This window comes from Oncorhynchus nerka, linkage group LG22 (genome assembly GCF_034236695.1).
Source record: "Oncorhynchus nerka isolate Pitt River linkage group LG22, Oner_Uvic_2.0, whole genome shotgun sequence".
Lineage (NCBI taxonomy): Eukaryota > Metazoa > Chordata > Actinopteri > Salmoniformes > Salmonidae > Oncorhynchus > Oncorhynchus nerka.
Window position 1 is genome coordinate 72,387,956 of NC_088417.1, and position 13,983 is coordinate 72,401,938.

Genomic DNA, 13,983 nt, shown 5'->3' on the forward strand with positions numbered 1-13,983 from the left:
ATCAGACAGTGGTGCGTCTCTCTCTCTCTTATTACCTTATATTATCTCTCTGCCCATCCCCTTTATCCTATTCTCATTGTACGTTTACATACTGGTATATGACTACCCTATGATTACTACTATGCTTGTGTGAAAGGTCACCCTATGTGTTTTTCATTGTGCGTGTGTGTGTGCCTGTAAGACATCGAGGAGGGGGTTGGGCTGCCAGGATGAATTAGTGTCAATTAGGACACTAAGATTTCACTTCACTTTAGAATAGTGTCCTGGAGGTCTGTAGGGATGGGGGATGGGGCTGGTCTAAATTTCAGACAATCAGCAAAGTCTGTGACACAGACTGTCTGAACAATGCCTTTAATTAGTTAATTAACTAATTAACTAATAATTAATTAATTAACGTCACTCACTACTGGTTACCAGGTTATAACCCTACAAGTAATAATTTCCATTTAAATATATTCAACTATTTATACCCATCAAGTTATATCCTAGAATGTGGGAGAGATAGTGAGAGTGAGGTTGTTGTCAAATCTCTTTCTTCTCTGCCTCACAGTGTCATGTCTCTCCATTTCATGGCGTCATCGTGGCTGTCACATCTCTTTGTCCTGTGTCTCAGTCATGTCTCAGTAATGTCTCACCTGTGTCTCTGGCCAGCTGGTAACGGTGGTGGTCCGTGTGGTCAGAGGCGCTGGCCGAGGCTGAGAGTATGGCATGGAGCCCACTGTCTCGGGGAAGGGTGAAGCTACGGGGTTTCCCCCCAGCCTCTACAGGGACACTGGGGCTGAGTTGCAGGGGCAGTGGGCCATAGTGCTCCTGCATCAGGCTGCGCTGAGCAGGGAGGGTTGACTGGCGGCGGTACTCCACAGAAAGGCCACCTCCTCCAGGGGAACGCAGCAGGGCCTCCTCCAGGGGCAGGGTCTGCAGGTAGTGGAGCCCCGTGCTGCCCAGGGGAGTCTCAATCAAGTCCTGCCACGAACGCCGTTGACTGGAAGACTTCTGACCAGGGGAGCCGCTCCCGCTGCCCTCCTGTGGCTCGGGGTGGAACTCCTCATGAGAGGAGTGTGACTGGAAGGTTTCAGAGGAGAGGCGGCCATGTTTGGGCTCCAGGTATGGACTCATCTGGGACACCTAAAGAGAACCAGACAGAGAGGTATAATGGCATTGTAACGGTTATTAATATAAATACCAGAATGATAAAAAAGGAAGAGACACAGCTAGAGAGGTATATAATGGCATTGTAAAAATAATGTAAATAACATATTAAAACTACGCACAGAGTTGTCGTCTAACTTTTTAAAGAGAGATTAACTTGCCGAGGGGGGCCTGGGGTAGCTGTCGTAGGGGGGTGGAGGGCTGTCCTGTTTGGGTATGGTTGACGGCATCTCCGTGTCCTCATGATCACTTTCACTCCAGTAGTCTGGTGACAATGGCAAGGAAGAAGCAGAAAAGAGGACACGTCACCATCAGAAAGAGACAATGTGGGGGGGGATTTTCTAAAGTAGGGAAAACAAAGCAGCTATTGTCCTTTATTATTGCCAGCTTTATTAATGTGTATTCATGTATTCTCACCCTGGTCCTGTCGGATCCTCTCCTGCTCCGAGTAACCTGCCACTGCCATGGTCAAACGACTCAGCCACCTGTGAGGGAACAACACTAATGAAACGTGACAGCTACACACCATTCCAGATCTCACACACCACATACCATTCTGTTATTCCCTGTTGTTTTTGCATCTCACATCAGCTCACCTGGTCATTTGCCTAGCCCTATTTTCCTAGATTTTCCAGGTTTCTGTCAGTGTGTCTCACCTCCTTGTCTCTTCCTGTCTCCCCCTCTCATATCTCAGCTCTGTGTCAGCTACAGTAATCATCACTGACAGTGACTCTCACCTATTCATGTCATCCACATTGTCTGCTGCAAAGTAGAAACTCTTGATCTTTGGATGGCAAGCCTTGAAAGCACTGGAACACAGAAACATGATGTTAAGGACAGATTCCACCATACTGTAAATATCCTGGGGCACATACACAGACTGCATATTCTGTACTGTACATAGGGATGGGGGAGGACACAAGACACCCATAGACATATCTTGCATTTAAAGACACACACACACACACATGTTCTCGACATATTCAAACAAACACATGTTGAGGTTCACAGAGACAAACAGACCCCAAGACTCAAATATGAATGAATCGGTATACAAACACAAATACATGTACTCACTACTTCCTACGGCACTCAGATGCACGATCAATCTTGAATTCAGGGAGACTTACAAAGCCCTCTGCCTTTTCATCCTGAGGGGGGAAAAAACACAATATCATATATTGTTCTGACATCCATTAATTTTCTGACACATACAAAAAATATAAAGGGATGGTTCACATTTTAGATCAGATAATCAGGACAGGAAGCCACAGTACTACAATTCAGCAAGTCTGTCAGTGTCAGTGTCACTCACACACTCACCTCCTCATTCATGTACCAGTACAGGCAGGTATCTTTCAGGATGAACCAGTACTTTTTCCACTTCTGGGAGAAATAACTTTTAGCATCCTTCTTCTTCCACAGCCAGCCCTCACAGTCCCCACGCCCCAGGTCCTTACAGGAGATACGCCTCTTACTGATGGAGGACAGAGAGCCACCTACTGAAGTGAGGAGAGAGGAGGAGATGGGTAGCAATGAAGGGACTGTATTGGGTGATCTGCGTCAGCATACATTTATGTATCTACAGGAGGTGTATGTACTGCATATTTGAGACTGCACATAGGGTATCAACTGTAGGTTTTGAATAACTCACCTTTACTTTTCTTCTTAGACCTTGAGAGCAGCGAGGATCTTTCAAACATCTACAAAATAACACACATGAAATTGAGAGATAGCAATACACATTGATCCGTCTCCACTGTTATCAGTCCTCAAAATAACTTACCATAATTACAACAAACAAACTGTATAAGCCAGTGTTGTCTCAGGGGTCTGGGACCAATGGGACTTACATGGTAGAGGGAGGCAGAGTCAGAGCTGGATGTGGACATGGAGACCTCCATCTGGAGGGCTGGGTGGAGGGCGTAGTGGGCAGGGCTGCTTTTGTCACTCTTCTTCCTGCTGCGTCCTGTCAGGTACTCCTCTGGCATGGCCTTGTCCTCACTCTGACTCACATAGCGCAGCAAGGAGTTTTCTATGGGAGCAGGAAAGGCCAGCAATTCTATCACTTTGTCTAATGCCATTTGATTCTATAGACCTACAATGTGTACATTATTTCTACCTACTGAATATTAACTGCGCTGTAACTTAGTTAAAACCTCTACTGGATCAGTGTCCCGAAATCGGGACAGTTGCTACTCAATATTTGATTTGAATGGCACTGTAAACAAAAGCCAATTTTCCGGGGCATAGACATGTCTTATATGGTCAGAAAGCTTAAATGTTGTTAATCTAACCACAGTGTACAATTTACAGTAGCTATTACAGCTAAAAAAATACCATGCTATTGTTTGAGGATAGTGCACAACATAACACTTTTATCAAGGCAACTGGTTTGATACATTCACCTCTGATGGTATATAATGTACTTACATTCAGTAATCTTGCTCTGATTTGTTATCCTGAGGGTACCAGAGACTAAATGTAGCATAGTTTTGTTTGATAAAATCAATTTTTATATCTTGACACGATCCATGTTTTATACAGCGTTTTGCATGAATTCCAACTCTTTCAACTTGCAACAAAACAATCTATGAAATCTAACCGGCTAAACCTTGTTTCACCCGGTCAAGTTTGGTTTCTGTGCAATCCTCAGACACTCTAGAAGGCAACCCAAAAAGTGTTAATCATTTTACATTACATATTGGCTACACAACATGTTAATTAGCCCATGAAGGACAGCCATCATTATGCTTTACATGAGTATGTGATGGCCCTTTGTAGGACTAATGGCCATTGTCCTATGGCTGCGCGCAACACAATTCATTCCCCATTGAAAATCCACAAAGTTTTCTCAAAACTGAAAAAGTACAACATGGCTGCTAAGAGTTTAAACGCTAAATCGAACTTCAAGTATACACATTTGGATGATATTATTGCAGAAATTGACCGTGAGAGTGACAAGAGGAGTCCTGCGAGCAAGAAAGACTGGAAGGAGAAGGTAACGTTACTTTTATATCTGTAAGTAAAATACGTTTTTTCTTCTCGTGCTAATCCAGTTGTTTAAATGGATGCATATTCATTTAAGATATTTGTCTTTGATTTCTATATATGTACAGTAAATATAATATATAGACATAAGGCATACAATATATTAGTATAGTCTGTGTATGTTATGTTGGCTATGACATGCTGTGGCTGTGGCTTTTGACCGTCTTATAGGCTATTGGTCCTCGTATTTCATTATAGTGATTGTGTTCCCCATACTCTATGTAATATCCATATAGATACACTACCGGTCAACATTTTTAGAACACTTACTCATTCAAGGGTTTTTCTTTATTTGTATTATTTTCTACATTGTAGAATAACAGTGAAGACATCACAACTGTGAAATAACACATAACACATCCCAAACCATCTCAATTTGGTTGAGGTCAGGGGGATTGTAGATGCCAGGTCATCTGATGCAGCACTCCATCACTCTCTTTCTTTGTAAAATAGCCCTTACACAGCCTGGAGGTGTTAATTGAAATGTATTCCAGGTGACTACCTCATGAAGCTGGTTAAGAGAATGCCAAGAGTGTGCAAAGCTGTTATCAAGGCAAAGCTTTTAACCGGTAGTGTTTGTGTTGTGTATTTGATGTATTGATGTCGTGCTAACCCCCTACTAAAATAAAGGTTAAATAAAATAAGTAATGGTAATCTTGAGTTCTAACTGATTTAAAAAAATCCTCAATAGTCTTAGAGACTCCTCCATCCCCCACTCATTCAAACATCCTGACTGAATCCTCCAGTCTGACCCTGCTGTGTCTCGCTACACACCCTAACCCCGCCCGGCAATCTAGAGGTGTGAAGGTTAGTACCTTTTATGTATGGAAGCTAATTTTTTTATTTTACCTTTATTTAACTAGGCAAGTCAGTTAAGAACAAATTCTTATTTTCAATGACGGCCTAGGAACAGTGGGTTAACTGCCTGTTCAGGGGCAGAACGACAGATTTGTCAGCTCGGGGGTTTGAACTTGCAACCTTCCGGTTACTAGTCCAACGCTCTAACCACTAGGCTACCCTGCCGCCCCAATGATCCATCATGTATGACATTCCTGGGAGTGTGTCAACTTTATTACCATAGCATTTTTGTATGTTCCCAATTTGGCCACTTGGGTACATTTGGGCAAACTCGGGACACCTGGGAGACTTGATACAAAATATTATGTAGATCTCTCATTCTTCAATGTATCAGTCTGAAACTTTGCACACACACTGCTGCCCTCTTGTGGGAAACATCTAAATTACACCCAGCTTCCTATGTCAATGTATGGCCTTTCTTTTGCATTTCAAAGATGATGCAACAAAAATAAAAATAAAGAATGCATGCTTTTTTGTTTGTTTTGTCTTTTACCAGATCTAATGTGTTATATTCTCCTACATTAATTTCACATCTCCACAAACTTCAAAGTGTTTCCTGTCAAATAGTATCAATAATTTGCATATCCATGCTAAAGGTCCTGAGTATGTCATTTTGGGCAGAAATTGAGCTGAAGGGTCCGATCCTTAAGAGGTTTAATGCAAACTTAAACAAGAGCGGAAAAACAAGCCAAGCCAAAATCCAATTCTCGAGATTGTGTAATGATTGCTTGGATGAAAGTGGACAGTTGTGTGACTTGTGAGCATTAGGGCCTTAAGACTGGAGCAAGGCCCATTGACGAATGTCCTCCATCTGACTTATGAGCAAGTTTTGTGAGTCATGTCATTGGGAAGTGTAATTGATGTTTTGTGTAGTCCTGTGGTGTGTCCAGGCATTCGACTTTAGGGCTCTAAGGCTTTACTCTGCCTTGTCATTCAGACAAATATCTAGACTTCACTCAAACTCCATTACTGCACTGAAACAACATAGCCATTCCTAAAGGACTGTCATTATTTTGATATCTGCATGGCATTTCCCTCAAAAATAGAAATAAATGTTGCATTCAGGAAGAAATTCAATATGTCAAAGATACTGCCTCTTGCCAAAAAGGCAGATAAATATAGCACCCTCACTGATGCTGAAAAGCCCACAGGAACAATAGACTGACTGCCACCACCCCCTTCAGGAAGCACAAACATAACACCACAATGTCTGCCTCTCAGACTGAAACAAGGCCATTCGCTCTCTTCCTACTCTGTTTGCCACTGGGCTTGGCAGCAACCAATGAAAGGCACGAATCTTGGGAAGATCCTGGCTACAGTTGCCAAGGCAACGACATACAGTACCTTCAAGACCCAAAAGCAGAGAAAGAGACCGAGAGAAAGAGGTGAGAGAGGAAGAGAGCGAGAGCAGGAAGGACTAATTGAGATACACAGAAAGAAGATACAGGAAAAGATGGACAGATAAAGAGGAGGATAGCTAATTCAGTATCATATCTATCATGCACTGAGCCCTGCCTCACATGGCTGCTCAGCCTCCTGGTCCCTTGGCTAAGACATCTGAGATGGGGAGGTAGAAAACCCGTCCCTGGCCCAATTATGAGAGATATCCACCCACTCACCTCTGCTGCTTTATCTCTCTCTTTCTGTCTCCCCTCTCTCTTTATCTCTCCCTCTCTCTCTCCATCCCAGCCTCCCACTCACCTCTCCTGCTCTCTCTTTTCAGCTTGGCCGAGTCTTCATAGTCTCCCACCCAGTTATATTCCACTGGCATGGAGATGGGCCTAAGCCTGCCTGGAGCACACAGCACACATAACATACAACATTACAGACCTACCCAGGAACATCAAAGAGCTACAAACAGCCTATATTAACACCAAAGTGACACAAACACTAACATTACAAACACATAAGGGATTGCATAGGAACAAGTGCACCACAGGCATCCCACATCCAAACACACATTCTTGGACTGGGTCATACCATATGTGGGAGATTGACATCCCACATCCAAACACACATTCTTGGACTGGGTCATACCATATGTGGGAGATTGACATCCCACATCCAAACACACATTCTTGGACTGGGTTAATGCCATATCTGGGGGATTGACATCCCACATCCAAACACATAGCCTTGGACTGGGTTAATGCCATACCTGGGGGATTGACATCCCACATCCAAACACACATTCTTGGACTGGGTTAATGCCATATGTGGGGGATTGACATCCCACATCCAAACACACAGGCTTGGACTTGATCTTACCATACAGTATGTAGGGGGCTGACATCCCTCATACAAATATGCAGGCTTGGACTGGGTCATACCATAAGTGGGGGTGCTGTCCCTGCGGGCAGGTGGAGGTCCATGGTTCTGGTCGTACTCATAGCAGTAGAGAACGGCATCCTCCTCCACCAGAGGAAAACGTCGGCGACACTCCTGGTCCAGGAAGGAGTTGGGGGACTCAGAGCCCTTGGCTACCGGGACTTCAGCTTGGAGGTCATCGTCACCTGGTAGATTCCCCTTGTCATCTCTGCAAGCACAGATCATGGAGAGAGTCTGTTTGCCTATGGAGCATCGACTGCATAGGTAAACCCATATACTACAAGGCACATATATCACCCCTCAAAAGGGAAAAAACTGACTAAATACACAGACTATCGTAATTACACAGGTAAAACCATTGTACAATATTTCACTGCAGTTAGCTTACTCACAACATATGAACAGTGACTACACTGTAATCCCTAAGGTAAGGCATACAGTATGTCATAGTGAGACAGCTTGTGTGTGTACCTGGGGGTGTATGGTTCATCAGGGGGCGGGGGGATGAAGAGGTCCTGCAGGGCACAGCTGTCTCTCCTGGACGGGGTGCTCAGGGTACTGGTGGGCGTGGCCACACTGCTGCTGGGGCTCTGAGGGATGATGGGCTATGAGGAGAGAGATAAAGAGGGGGGAGAAGGGGGAGAGAGGGGGGGGTTAGTTTTCTGACATACTGCAGTGATGTGTAGTCTCGTAAACAGTTTAAGACTACGCTTAATCAAACCATTAGAGCTTCAATATGTGGAAATTCTTTGTTTCTCAGTTGGAGAATGGCTAGAGGCAGGGTTAGGGAATGGAACATATATTTGATCCTTTGCATTTGATGAACTATAAATTCAAAGCATAAGACAATAACTGAATCTGGATGCATGATGAAACAAGAGGGAGAGGAAGGTAAGGAGAGGAGAAGAGAGGTAGCAGAGAAGAGGTAAAGGAAAAGGTGAGGGGGAGGTGGGTAAGATGGGGGGGATCAGGAGGTGGCAGAGCTCTGATGCGCTCCAGTTGGTCAGGGCCCCAGGGGGAGGGAGGAAAACAGCACTTAGCCCAGCATGGGACTCAGAGGGGGGGCAGGGATGAAGTCACATATGCCCCTCACACACACGCTTCCTCCATGCACCAGTTCAGATATAACACCTATATTACACAACATTTTGGGGCAGAATATGACACACAGACAGACACAGTAACAAAAACTCACTGCTTTACCGAGACCCACCAACATACAGTTCACTCTCCTGATTGCATACTCACTGACACAATGCACAGACAGTCACATACTATACACATGCAAAAGTTCACACACCATCTCTGTCATGAATCTACTGATAAGATAGAGGTATACCGTACATAAATCACCTCTCACTAAATGCCACCCTATTCCATATATACTATAAAGTAAGCACTATAAAGGGAATAGTGTGTTATTTCAGATTCGGCAACACATACACTACCCACCACTGCGACCTGTATGCTCTCGTTGGCTGGCCCTCGCTTCATACTCGTCGCCAAACCCACTGGCTCCAGGTCATCTACAAGTCTTTGCTAGGTAAAGCCCCGCCTTATCTCAGCTCACTGGTCACCATAACAGAACCCACCCACAGCACGCGCTCCAGCAGGTATATTTCACTGGTCACCCCCAAAGCCAATTCCTCTTTGGCCGCCTTTCCTTCCAGTTCTCTGCTGCCAATGACTGAAACGAACTGCAAAAATCACTGAAACTGGAGACTCTTATCTCCCTCACTAACTTCAAGCAGCAGCTGTCAGAGCAGTTCACAGATCATTGCACCTGTACATAGCCCATCTGTAAATAGCCGATCCATCTACCTCATCCCCATACTGTATTTATTTATTTTGCTCCTTTGCACCCCAGTATATCTACTTGCACATTCATCTTCTGCACATCTATCACTCCAGTGTTTAATTGCTATATCGTAATTACCTCGCCACTATGGCCTATTTTATTGCCTTACCTACCTTAACTTACCTCATTTGCACACACTGTATATATATATTTTTTTCTACTGTATTATTTACTGTATGTTTGTTTGTTCCATGTGTAACTCTGTGTTGTTGTATGTGTCGAACTGCTTTGCTTTATCTTGGCCCGGTTGCAGTTGTAAATGAGAACTTATTCTCAACTAGCCTACCTTGTTATATAAAGGTGTTCTCAACTAGCCTACCTGGTTAAATAAAGGTGTTCTCAACTAGCCTACCTGGTTAAATAAAGGTGTTCTCAACTAGCCTACCTGGTTAAATAAAGGTGTTCTCAACTAGCCTACCTGGTTAAATAAAGGTGTTCTCAACTGGCCTACCTGGTTAAATAAAGGTGTTCTCAACTAGCCTACCTGGTTAAATAAAGGTGTTCTCAACTAGCCTACCTGGTTAAATAAAGGTGTTCTCAACTAGCCTACCTGGTTAAATAAAGGTGTTCTCAACTAGCCTACCTGGTTAAATAAAGGTGGAAAAAAACAACAACAAAAAACAAACACATTCATCAGTTGTGTGGAGGTTGAAAGTATTGTCATACTTGCAGGGCCAAGGGTTTCCATCTCATGTTCTTCAGTAGTGCTGGGGTGGATGTGAGTGTACTCTGTGGGCGCTTCTTCAGAGTCAGCATAACACCCCCGGGATCCCCGCGCAAAGAATTGACCAAGTTCTTCAACTGCCAGCCCACCTAGCGCCACACGCCAACAAACACACACACAAACACACAATGAAAAACACATGGGGCAACCTTTCACACAAGCATAGTAGTAATCATAGGGTAGTCATATACCAGTATGTAGACGTATGAGAATAAGATAAAGGGGATGGGCAGAGAGATAATATAAGGTAAGAAGAGAGAGAGACGCACCACTGTCTGATGATTGACCTGGATGACTTCATCGCCTGCGTGGATTTTCTTACAGCGGTCAGCCAGAGACTTATGGAGAGGAAGACACATCACACAGCTATAAAAACAGATTGGCCTGATGCTGTTCACTGTCATTAATGGGATTCACTGTGACACAACCATGAGTGACACTTCTCCGTCTGTATCATAGGAGAATGATCTACATGCCAAATGGCTTCATAGCCCTGACTGAGCATGTTGAAGATTTACTCACTCCCTCTGTAGTTCCAGTGATGACATGCAGGCCGTCATATGTGGATTTGATGTACATGCCCTATAGAGAGACAGAGAGAGGTAGCTTACAGCCATATCCTGACAAGTTCATACATCCATATGCAGTACATAACAAACACAGACACAGAAATGAATTCAGTTTAAAAGAAACATATAACATCTCCGTAAATCCATATCGTAAATATTCAATCGGTCCCTGTCAATCGTAGAGGCAAACAGACAAACGTACTAAAATGCTCAAGCCTGCCCTTTGATGGGCTGTAAGTGCATAACAAATAGACACACAGACACACAGACACACACACACACACACACACACACACACACACACACACAGACACACACACACACACACACACACACACACACACACACAAACACACACACTCAGTGCATTTCAGTCTGAGTGAGATGAGAGTAAGAGGTTTATTTTTGTCCCATTCGGCCCACTCCTCTGTTCAGGTTATATTGACTGTACTGTATGTGAAAAGCTCTGTGGCCCTCTGTGTGGCCTGTGCATATGTGTGTGTGTGGGGGTGGGAGCTTACAGCCCCAAGCAGGACAGTCATATCTAAGTGCAAGTCAGAGCAAACATGGAGGTTTTAGATAACAGTTTATGTCCACATATTGTACAGGAGAAATCTACTAAGTAAATACAGTGTACTCGGAAAGTATTCAGACGCCTTCACTTTTTACACATTTTGTTACCTTACAGCCTTATTCTAAAATTGATTAAATTGTTCCCCCCCCATCAATCTACACACAATACTCTATAATGACAAAGCAAAAACAGCTTTTTAGAATTGAAAAAAACAACAGAAATATCACATTTACATAAATATTCAAACTCTTTACTCAGTACTTTGTTGAAGCACCTTTGGCAGTAATTACAGCCTCGATTCTTCTTGGGTATGACCCTGTTTTTGGGGAGTTTCTCACATTCTTCTCTGCAGATCCTCTCAAGCTCTGTCAGGTTGGCACAGCTATTTTCACAGCTATTTACACAGCTATTTTCAGGTTTCTCCAGAGATGTTCGATCAGGTTAAATTCCGCAATCTGGCTGGACCACTCAAGAACATTCAGAGAATTGTCCAGAAGCCACTCCTGTGTCGTCTTGGCTGTGTGCTTAGGGTCATTGTCCTGTTGGAAGGTGAACTTATGCCCCCAGTCTGAGGTCCTCAGTGCTCTGGAGCAGGTTTTCATCAATGATCTCTGTACTTCGCTCCATTCATCTTTCCCTCGATCCTGACTAGTCTCCCAGTCCATGCTGCTGAAAAACATCTCCACAGCATGATGCTACCACCACCATGCTACACCTTAGGGATAATGCCAGGTTTCCTCCAGATGTGATGCTTGGCATTCAGATCAAAGAGTTCAATCTTGGTTTCATCAGACCTGAGAATCTTGTTTCTCATGGTCTGAGTCCTTTAGGTGCCTTTTGGCAAACTCCAAGCGGGCTGTCATGAGCCTTTTACTGAGCTGTGGCTTCCGTCTGGAATAAAGGCCTGATTGGTAGAGTGCTGCAGAGATGGTTATCCCTCTGGAAGGTTCTCCCATCTCCACAGAGGAACTCTGGAGCTCTGTCAGAGTGGCCATTGGGTTCTTGGTCACCTCCCTGGCCAAGGCCCTTCTCCCCCGATGGCTCAGTTTGGCCAGGCGGCCAGCTCTAGGAAGAGTCTTGGTGGTTCCAAACTTCTTCCATTTAAGAATGATGAAGGCCACTGTGTTCTTGGGGACCTTCAATGCTGCAGAAATGTGTTGGTACCCTTCCCCAGATATGTGCCTTGACACAATCCTGTCTCGGAGCTCTACGGACAATTCCTTCAACCTCATGTCTTGGTTTTTGCTCTGACATGCAGTATCAACTGTGGGACCTTATATAGACTGGTATGTGACTTTCCAAATCATTTCCAATCAATTGCATTTACCACAGGTCGACTCCAATTAAGTTGTAGAAACATCTCAAGGATTATCAATGCAAACAGGATGCACCTGAGCTCAATTTCGAGTCTCATAGCAAAGGGTCTGAGTACTTATGTAAATAAGGTATTTCTGTTTTTTTTGTTTGTTTTTTTGCAAACATTTCTAAAAACCTGTTTTAGCATTGTTATGGGGTATTGTGTGTAGATTGAAAAAAGTAATGTAATACATTTTACAATAAGGCTGTAACGTAACAAAATGTGGAAAAAGTCAAGGGGTCTGAATACTATCCGAATGCACTGGTTATAAGAGTTACCTATAATATTGATCTATTACCCAGAAAGAGTGCCTGTTTTGTATTTGTGTGAGAGAGAGACAATAAGTACAAGGCACAATACCTAGTATGTACTGTATGCCTGAGTAATTGGGGAGTCTTACCAGTCCCTCAGTAGACTTGATGTTGGCCAGCTGAACTACCTCCAAATGGGCTGACTGAGACACCATCGGGTCAGAGGACAGGGAGATGATGTGATCACACACTCCAGATAGAGTCTTACACTGGAAAAGAGAAGGATGGTGCGAAGGGGAAAAGAGTGAACAGGGATTTTAGATCGATTAGGGATGAGTCGCCAGCCAGTAACTCAATTATGGGGATTCTAATTCTGTTTGGATGTGTTGAAGGGAATTGAAATAAGTGGGCCCACTCACCACATGCAGAATCTTATTTTCGGTCTCATACACAGAACAGTCCTGAAATACAGAGGGAGATGGAGAGGCAGAGGTTACCACAGGACAATGTGTCAGAGAAGTGATTATTATTCCAGTTATAACAAAGTGGCTATTTGCAAAGAACAGAGAGGTTCAGCACCAATGCCCCCCCCCACACACACACACACACAAACAGTCCACCGTGAGTCACTCTGCCCTTACGGGGCCTGCATCCCTCGCTACCTCTCTCCACTCCTTCTCTCTCTCTACAGGCGATATCTCTCTGCCATCAGATAGACTCTAAGGACAGCCACACACGGATGAAATCTCCGCTGCAATACCTGCTGCTCTTTTGGAGCACCTCCCCAGCCTTCGACCAGACCCTCTCCTAAGTGGCATAGCACCGTTTCGCGAAGCCCCCTGCAAGGTCTAAGCAAGCCCCCCCCCTAACTAATCTCATGCAATTCTATACATTTTGCCATGAGGCTGAGAGAAAAATGTGCAGTTTCATAGCTAACCTTATGCTATCCTAAAATAAATCCATGAGGCTGAGAGAAAATGTTGCAGTCTTAAAGCTATGTTCCTGTAATTCTAAACATTTTGCTATGGGTTATGATGTGTTAATTTGCTATCTGGGGGGTCTTGAGCTTTTGGGTGGACTGCGGGGGTGCGTCCCTACACCACTGCCTCTCGGATGTGCCTGCCTGTCCTTGTGCCAATCCCTGCAGGACCCAGGGCTGAACTAACACTCCCTCCCTGCAGCCCTTCCCCTACAGTATCATGTCCTGCTCTAGTGAAGACGGATGCCTCTACACAGTGCCAGCCTTCCCCTATTTATATCTATT

The 13,983-nt window shown here is 44.2% G+C and overlaps 1 protein-coding gene across 1 annotated transcript in view; it reads right to left on the minus strand.

The window, feature by feature from the left end:
- Positions 1–13,983, minus strand: part of LOC115105640 (connector enhancer of kinase suppressor of ras 2-like) — a 43,086-nt gene that overhangs the window by 11,817 nt on the left and 17,286 nt on the right. Inside the window, exons 5-20 of the mRNA XM_029627883.2 lie at positions 13,139–13,180; positions 12,869–12,988; positions 10,491–10,550; positions 10,238–10,306; positions 9,911–10,057; positions 7,858–7,991; positions 7,389–7,594; positions 6,760–6,849; positions 3,003–3,184; positions 2,804–2,852; positions 2,473–2,651; positions 2,227–2,300; positions 1,887–1,958; positions 1,567–1,634; positions 1,311–1,414; positions 636–1,125 (exon numbers count right to left, since the gene is read on the minus strand). Of these exons, the coding sequence (XP_029483743.1) occupies positions 636–1,125; positions 1,311–1,414; positions 1,567–1,634; positions 1,887–1,958; positions 2,227–2,300; positions 2,473–2,651; positions 2,804–2,852; positions 3,003–3,184; positions 6,760–6,849; positions 7,389–7,594; positions 7,858–7,991; positions 9,911–10,057; positions 10,238–10,306; positions 10,491–10,550; positions 12,869–12,988; positions 13,139–13,180 (2,086 nt within the window). The remainder of the gene's footprint in view (positions 1–635; positions 1,126–1,310; positions 1,415–1,566; positions 1,635–1,886; positions 1,959–2,226; positions 2,301–2,472; positions 2,652–2,803; positions 2,853–3,002; positions 3,185–6,759; positions 6,850–7,388; positions 7,595–7,857; positions 7,992–9,910; positions 10,058–10,237; positions 10,307–10,490; positions 10,551–12,868; positions 12,989–13,138; positions 13,181–13,983) is intronic.